The sequence below is a fragment of the Propithecus coquereli genome, unplaced genomic scaffold, assembly GCF_000956105.1.
Source record: "Propithecus coquereli isolate 6110/MARCELLA unplaced genomic scaffold, Pcoq_1.0 Scaffold49, whole genome shotgun sequence".
In the NCBI taxonomy this organism is placed as follows: Eukaryota; Metazoa; Chordata; class Mammalia; order Primates; family Indriidae; genus Propithecus; species Propithecus coquereli.
Window position 1 is genome coordinate 2,570,489 of NW_012150729.1, and position 8,308 is coordinate 2,578,796.

The window sequence follows — 8,308 nt, forward strand, 5'->3', positions numbered from 1 at the left end:
AAGCAAGGAAAATTAGATGTCTTCCCACAAAAATAAATCCTCTAAGGATTTTAAATCTCTATAGAAATGATGAGAAAAATGCTATTAAAAGTTCATCATTTTGTCTTCTGGGCTACCTCTGAGTTTTGCACATATTTTTAACTTAAGCACTATGTTGAATGATGTTATCCTTCTTCTCTTCTAAACTATGACCTCTTGGAGACCAGGATCCATGTCTTATTTGTTTCTGTATAGTTGCTAGCATATGGTAGGTACTCAAATTTTTATTGAATTAAATTAAATTGGAGTAGGATGCTGCCCTCTAGTACACAATTTAGAACCATAGGTCTTCTATCAGCTTCCCTGTAGGGGCAAATTAGAGCAAAAAGTGAAAATCAGGTCTTTGTTCCAATCTTCAAAGTTGGAAAAACCAGTTATGAACTAAGAGAAGTGGGACTTGGAGGATTTTTTAAACCTAGAGATTAGCCCTACATGGGAATGGACTTCCTAATTATTATACTTATTTCATGTATTTCTTTTCTGATAATTGATGGCTAGAATCACTATCAGGGTGGGGGTCAAGAACATTTGTGAAAAAGGAGCATTATTTGACACCTTTAAATTTTAGTACTATACACTGCAGTTTCTTATTACATGTCATGTTTTGTAATGGGCATTTTTTACCCTTTTCCTTAGTTGTTAAATGTCATCGTTTTTTAAGCTGTCAAGAAAGAACATTTTTTATATCTCTTGAGTTGGTCAAATTCAACTAAATACTTTTGGATTGATATGTAGTTTACCCTTGAACAACATGGGTTTGAATGATGTGGGTTCACTTATACACAGAATTTCTTTGGCCTCTTCCACCCCTGAGACAGCTATACTAACCCCTCTTCTTCCTCTGGCTCAGCCTACTAAACATGAAGATGATAGGGATGAAGGCCTTTATAATGATCCACTTCCACTTAATCAATAGTAAATATATTTCCTTATGATTTTAAAATAACATTTTATTTTCTATAGCTTACTTTATGATAAGAATATAGTATATATTAATAATACATATAACATATAAAATATGTGTTAATAGACTGTTTATGTTATCAGTAAGGCTTCTGGTCAACAGCAGGCTTTTAATAGTTAAGTTTTGGGGGAGTCAAAAGTTATACATGGATTTTTGACTGCTCAGAGTGTTGGCACCCCTACCTCCCTGCATTGTTCAAAGGTCAACTCTATTTGCCAAATCTACATAATGCTTTAAATTGTTCAGAACATTTGTATAGATCCCAAAGAATAGAGATACAAAGGGATAAAACATAAGTAAAGCATATAAACAGTGCTTTGGTGCATTTTTGAATGTGAAAAATTATAATTTTTTAAATATGAATCTTGATCTAGTAATATTATCACTAACATAGTACTGTTCAGAATATATTTCTGAACTCATTGCCTACCTAAGATTCAGCTATTTTATATTAAAAAGGGCCAAAGCAAAGAACTTTGAGATCTAAGCCAGAAACCTAATACCGTCAGAACTGAAACTGTTTTCTTGAAATACCAGTGTTGGCAATAACCTTTAGAATACAATATTTTTTTCCAATACAATGAATATTAGATGGCCTTTTCTCTAAGATAAACATTATATTAATGTGCATATCTTAACTCCCAGGGCTTAAAATAGCAAAAGGAGGTAGGAACTGAAAGTACATTGAATCAATGCTGACTTGCATATTTGGGGAATTAGTAAAAATTGAGGTCAGCAAGAGTCCCAGGATGCAGGACAGATCAAGGAAGGAAGCACACCATGGTGGCTGTATTCCTTTCCTATTGGCCATGACATGGGCAGCTGGAGAGGAAGGTGGCTCTTCTGTTAAGTGTTTTCTGTAATTCCTCTCTGTCTGTATGGTTGGCTTATGGTCAATCCTACTTTTATTTCATTCTGCAGAGAGGAAAATTCCACTTTAATATTGCTGGGTATGACAGGAAATAGTATCAGTAGCATAGTACCTCACACATAGTAGGACTGATGTAATGAAAATCAGACTATTGTCTCATTCCAGTAGGGTGTCTGGAACATTTAGTTTCTTGGAGAAATTGAGTATTGCAATACTTAATGTGATGTTTTAAATCATGGCAATCAAATTGTACTAATAGAATCTCCTTGGAATTTTAAATATGAGCAGGCTAAACAGGATCCCATTTTTAATCATCTAGGTTCCAAAGAAACTTTACTATAGTCGAAAGAACTCTGGACTAGAAGAAATATAAAATTTACCTGGGATTATTTTTCAAAAAGTATATCCTCACCTACTTCCTCTCCTATCCTCCACCAAGGACATATTAGAATCTCCAAGGCAGATAATATGTAGTTGAAAAAAAGCTGCTCATGCAAGTTGTATTTCCTCTTACTATTTGTTTCTCATCACCTCCTGAGTTTGAAAATCAATGGAGAAGTTGAGTTGTAAAATTATTTGATTTTGTTAGCAAAAATTCCATTACCTAGTGATGGTTTTCTTCCCAGGAGTTGTCAGTTCTGTACTTATCTTCTTTATTGGGACTTGTGTAATATGGAGTTGTATTCTCTTAGGGTATTGGCATTAATTCTAAAGTATTCTATAAGATAGAGGTAGTGGATTAAATGAGGATCATTTTCTCTTTCTCTACTTTCTTTTTCTAGGCTAGTATTCAGTATCTTGGATCAGAGAACTTTAGAAATATAGGCTTTCTTGATCTTTAGAAGTAGAATGTCTACTGTCAGAACCCTGATTAAGTCCTATTACGCTGGTAGAAATAGTGCCTCTGGCATACAGTAAGCACTCAAGCAATGGTTGTTCCAGCAAAGTACCTTCATGGTTTAATAAAACACACTGTAAGAAAATATTGATTAAAAGTAATTTAAAATACAATTTTATTTTTATTTTGGCTTTTGGAATAAGAATCAGACTTTTTCCTAGATATATTTAAACTAATTTTAGAGAAATATAAACAGGATGACTTAGGGCTTCTTAATAGAATGGAAATAATTTTTCTAAATAGAAGTTATTTATTTTTATTCTAATAAATTATTCATGATTATCGATTATGGTCATTTGAATGGCAAGGGAGATTTTATTCATCGGTCTGTGATAGAAAGTCAAGTTGAGCCCCAAATCAGTAAATTCCTAGTAGATATCCTATTATTTAAATCTGTGGTATCATCTCAATGTGCTGTGCACAAAGTAGCCACTCAAATATATTAATCATTATGGTTTAAAAAATAAATTTTTTTCTTATAAAAATAATAGAAGCTATTTTAAAGAATTGCATTGAGAAGGAAAACAGATAAAAGTTATCTATAATTCTACCTGTGAAGAGCATTATAGAAAATTTTGGTGTATTGATGAAAATAATTTAATATCCACTCCTACTGATTAAAGGTTTTAGAGTCTGGTGAAAATTTTCTTATTTAAGATAACTATCTTAATAATTATCAGTCATCCTCTTTTAATCCCTGAAAGTTTTTTACCATTCTTCATTTGTAACTTCCATACTCAGTCTGAGGTCCAGTGATACATAGGCTTCATTGCTTAAAATACTGTAGATCTATAATCAATTTTAGGAAGTATGTATAGTCACTTAATGATCATCATCTACTATTCTTCCTATAAAAGAGCTCCTCTAACTGATTTCTTTCCTTCCGTGGATTATTTAGATAACTTCTATCCTTCTTGTTGAGACTTTTAAGCTAAAGGGGTATATACTTGGGCTACTCTTGTTCAGAATCATTGTTTTTTAAGTGCTTTAGTATCTTGATCATTTCTGCTATCAAAATATTTTCCTGTCCTGTCATTTTTGTTGGGAAATCATAGAAAAAATATATTTTATTTTCAATAGTGTATGAATTACCTAAATTTCATACCATTCAAATATTGAAAATATCATCTAATTCTTATTGAGTCAACAATAACTTAAATGTTTGATTTTTATTGCTGTTAATGAATAGTTCAGTCTCACTAAGACATACCAATTTTGAGGTCATCTTATCTGTTTTAAAAGACCCCAGGTACTCAGAGCAGGACACACAGTAAACTTTGTTATTAACATCATCTTGTTTGAATTATGTCTCCTGTGGGGTTCTGGGAATGAAGTGAGTTGCCTCAAAGTGTGAAAATCAGGCTGAGCTGGTTGGAGGCCAGATTGGACTAGTCTCTATAAGAAGTTAGCGTCTTAGGTGAGATTCTTAATGCCCATTAGACTTGCAGCATTGCTGGCTGCATTTTATACCAGTAGCCAGGTGTGGGCAGTGATACAGGGCTTGGGGGGAATCTCTCTTACCGGCCCAGGGATCCAAGGCATTCAGTGCAAAACCTGGCCAGCAGCCCGAGTGAGTAGGAGCCATGTGACTCTGGTGAGTTGGAGTGTGCAATTGCCTCCTGCTTCAGAGCTACCTGATCCGAATACTAAGCAGAGCGAGTGCCGGGCTGAGTGTAAGACACTGAAGACACTGCAGAGCAAGGTGCTTATTCCAGAGGCGTTACAAAACATGGAGATTAAAGACCAGGGAGCCCAAATGGAGCCGCTGCTGCCTACGGTAAGAGACAACCTGCTGTCACATAGATTAACAGTGTTTGCTGCAAAACCTGTCAGGCAAGTGGTCTGCTAGCTAGGTGCAGTGAGTGTACTTTTGGGGTGGTGGATAGCTCCCACGACATATGGACAGGGGTCTCCTCCCATCTCGGGAGACTGAAATGCATAAAGCAAAGCACATGATTTCCCCCAGCCCCCCCTTCTCAATATGGATGCACTACAGTGATGAAATGTCTCATGTTTGCTGCTGTTTGAAGAAATGGCTAGGTTTTAGCAGCAGGGGCAGTTGCATGTCTCTCTCCCTGCCCGTTACTGCCTGTCTATCTGTTTCTCAGGCTGTGCAGTGGTGGTTTAAGCCCCTGCAAAGAAGCTCCCCTTTATCACATTTATTCCTTGACAAATTTCCTCCCCATGCCTCATTCCCGGGCAGTGAGGTGAGGGAATCTGCTGCTGTTTGCTAGAGATTTAGTCTCCGCAGATACCGGGGGAAAGAACAGAAGGAGTGTGTGTGAGTGTGTGTGTGTGTGTGTGTGTGTGTGTGTGTGTGTGTGTGTGTTGTCAGTCTGTTTCTCAAAGGGAAATGGGTCATGGTTCATGTGCAAAGAAGGTATGCATTTTTGGGGGACAGGCACACAATTCAGATTTGAATATCTGAAAGGTTCCTGAACTGTCATTTGGAAATAGCCCATCTGTTTATCTCTGGTTCTTTAAGCTGTCTCCCTAGATTTAATTTTTGGATAGGTGATTGATTTGTCTATCCTCTCCACAATCTCTCTGTCTGGCTCACAGACTTTGGAGATCTTCAGGCAACATCGTTTTCAGTCTGGAGCAGCTGATGTTGCTGTGTTTAAGGAAAAAAGGAAAAAAAAAAACAACAAAAAAACCCCAGTATTTTCTTGACGCAACAGAGACGCCGAACGTAGCTTCCAGCAATCTATCAGCGCTACCACAGCAGAAATCCTCTCCCTGCACCAAACCAGACGGAGGGGCTGTTTCTCAGCTCTCTGTTACTCAGGTTGGTGACCCACCTTGCAGACTAGGGACTGGCACTAAGCTGTTCGTTTCCGAGTCCGTTCCTAGTCTTTGAACACACCTTTAAGTCAAATGCTACCGTATGAGGAGTGGGCGAATTCTGGGCCACTGTATTTTCAGGGCCTTACCTCTCCTGCCGGTCTCAAATGCCGCAAAAAGATTTCAGTTTGCATCCCCGGAATCAGCTGTAACTACTGAGCATGCCCAGTTCTCCTCCGGCCACCAGGTTTGGGCAGAGAGGGAGCAGGGAGATAGGAAGAATGCTGGAGTCACTACTAAGAATAGAGCCTAAATAAAGGGCAGGAGACGTGTCAGAACAGGGGGATGGGGGCAGGGGAAGGAAATATGTCAGTTAGTCTACCTGCTTAAAAGTAGAGGGATTTCTTTGGGAAATCCCAAAGTGAAGTTATACAAAATAAGGGTAAGTTATACGAAAATAAGGGTAAAAGGTTTGTCCACTTTCTCAAACTTAAACAGATACATAAATTAGGATTCCTAATTTAATTGCTCAGAATAAATAGTGTGAAGGATACCAGGAACAATTTCTCTGGATGAGAGAGAGGAACTGTACACAGGATTTGTGGTATGGAGATTTAGAGAAGATTAGGTATAGAGGGGGGAAAAAACCTTTTTTGGCAAGTGTGTGTGTGTTTGTGTGTGTGTGTGTGTGTGTGTGTGTGTGTGTGTGTATGTGTGTGAACCTGCCCTAGAAAAACAGGCTGAAGCCTGTTTGATGTGGCTTATGGATTGTCACTAGTAGGGAACAGTTAAAGGGTTTAGGACCAAATGAGGATTAACTGGAGGAATTTAGAAAAGGATGACATTACTAGACTAGATGGGCAACCAGTTTGTGTCTAAAAAAAGAGCAGGGAACCATGGCTAAGATCACATAGTGATGAAGCCAGGACCAGAATATAGGTCTTCTAAAACTTGTTAAGAATTTTTGAAAAAAATTGAATATTTTTTTACATCACATTCTTAACCAGGCTTAACATGATTAGTTCTGGGACTGGAGTTTTTATTCTTGGGAGAGGGAGAGAAAGAAATAGCACTGGACTCTGATTTAGAAAATTAATCAGATGACTTTGCAAATAATTATGTCAGAGGCAATATTGCATAATATTTAAGAACACAATCCAGTAGATCCCAGCACTGCTATCTACTTGCTACATGATATTGAAAAGTCATAAGCCATAGTTTCTTCAACTGAAAAATAGAAAGGGAATGGCATATAGCTCTTGGGTTTTGTGATGAGTAAGTGAAATAACCTATGTTAAATAACCGGGCATTTAGTAAGTGCTCAATAAACATCAGTTGCTGTTATCATTGTTAATGTTGCTATTATGTTGTTAGGAAAATATTATTGCTATATATTCATCTCAATACAGACGTTGACTTGAAGTCTAGGTTTCAGGTTTTTATGAAGGGGAGTTTGTCAGTACTGTCTACTAAGAAACAAAAATGGGAAATTGAATGGTGGACGAGACTCTGCATTGGAGGTGGGAGGTGGGTTTTTTAGTTATAGTTATGGAAACTTTGCAATATGGTTGGAGAACCAATTAGAAAGCCAAGATTAGATATGGACAGAAGAAGTCAGAGGTAGATAGAAAAATGAGGGAAAAAGAAAAATCACAAGAAGGGACAAGTATGTCACATGAGTGAATGTATTTCTGATTCAAGTGAAATGGAGGAAAAGATCATCATTAAACTTCCTAAGGGTTTATTACCATTTAGTATATATAAAATATATCTGAAGGTCATGAGTGGAGGAGGCCCTGATATGTTTCTCTTTTTTCCCAGACCTTCTTAGGAAGCTTCAAAGGTAATTTTCTTTTAGTAGACAAGCCATCATGCATTTTGTAGGCCCTAACACTCTAAGGGTGAGGGCATTCACTCTTCTGGGCCCAGAGCACAGTGTGGCTTTGGTAGCAACTGAGTTATGTCAGAAGGTGTAGAACAAGCATTTCCGGAGGATTTATTCACTTATTAAGTGTTTACTATTGGCCAAACATGTTCTTGGTGTTGGAGATACAGCAATGAATAACACAGGCAAAAACTCTGTCTATATGGAGCTTGCAATCTAGCTAGTCTAGAAATAGGGTTCAGTTTAGCTTTTTAAGAGACTGCTGCTTTCTCCTCAAATATTTAATCATTTTTATAAGTTTTTTGAGATGGGTATATATGGAGAATATATATAACAGTAATAATGGTGATATCAATTTAGTAAGGGATGGAATTAACCTTTTAAAATCATGAAGCCATATATTTAGGATTGCATTAAAGATTTCACATTTTCCTTTGACATTCAGTATTGAATTTGTTTCTAGGAGTAACCTAGCAACTTTTAAATTGTCAGGCCATGGAAGAAGCTTCTAGGAGAATATCTTTATAACAAATATGTCTATCCTATGCCATCTAATCTTGGGTGACATATAGTGTGTCCACTTTGGATCCCTTATAAGATTCTCTTGTCTTGGAAGTTACTTCTTTTAAGTTGAGCTTACTTTATAAAACTTCCAGAGGTATACAACTGTAGTAAAACTCACTTTTAAAAGGTAATTTGAGGCCAGATACAGTGGTTCATGCCTGTATTCCTAGCACTTTGGGAGGCTGAGGCAGGAGGATTGCTTGAGCTCAGGAGTTTGAGGTTGCAGTAATCTATGATCATGCCACTACACTCTAGCCCGGGCGATGGAGTGAGACCCTGTCTCAAAAAACTAATAAATGATTA

The 8,308-nt window shown here is 37.1% G+C and overlaps 1 protein-coding gene across 3 annotated transcripts in view; it reads left to right on the top strand.

The window, feature by feature from the left end:
* Window positions 1–4,317: 4,317 nt before the first annotated feature.
* Window positions 4,318–8,308, top strand: part of SLC4A10 (solute carrier family 4, sodium bicarbonate transporter, member 10) — a 409,333-nt gene continuing 405,342 nt past the window's right edge. For 2 of the 3 annotated variants that reach the window (XM_012655844.1, XM_012655842.1), the window contains exon 1: window positions 4,324–4,549. In XM_012655844.1, the coding sequence (XP_012511298.1) occupies window positions 4,502–4,549 (48 nt within the window). In that variant the 5' untranslated portion in view covers window positions 4,324–4,501. Of the gene's footprint in view, window positions 4,550–8,308 lie in introns of all 3 variants that reach the window. The other variant, XM_012655843.1, reaches the window with a different exon arrangement.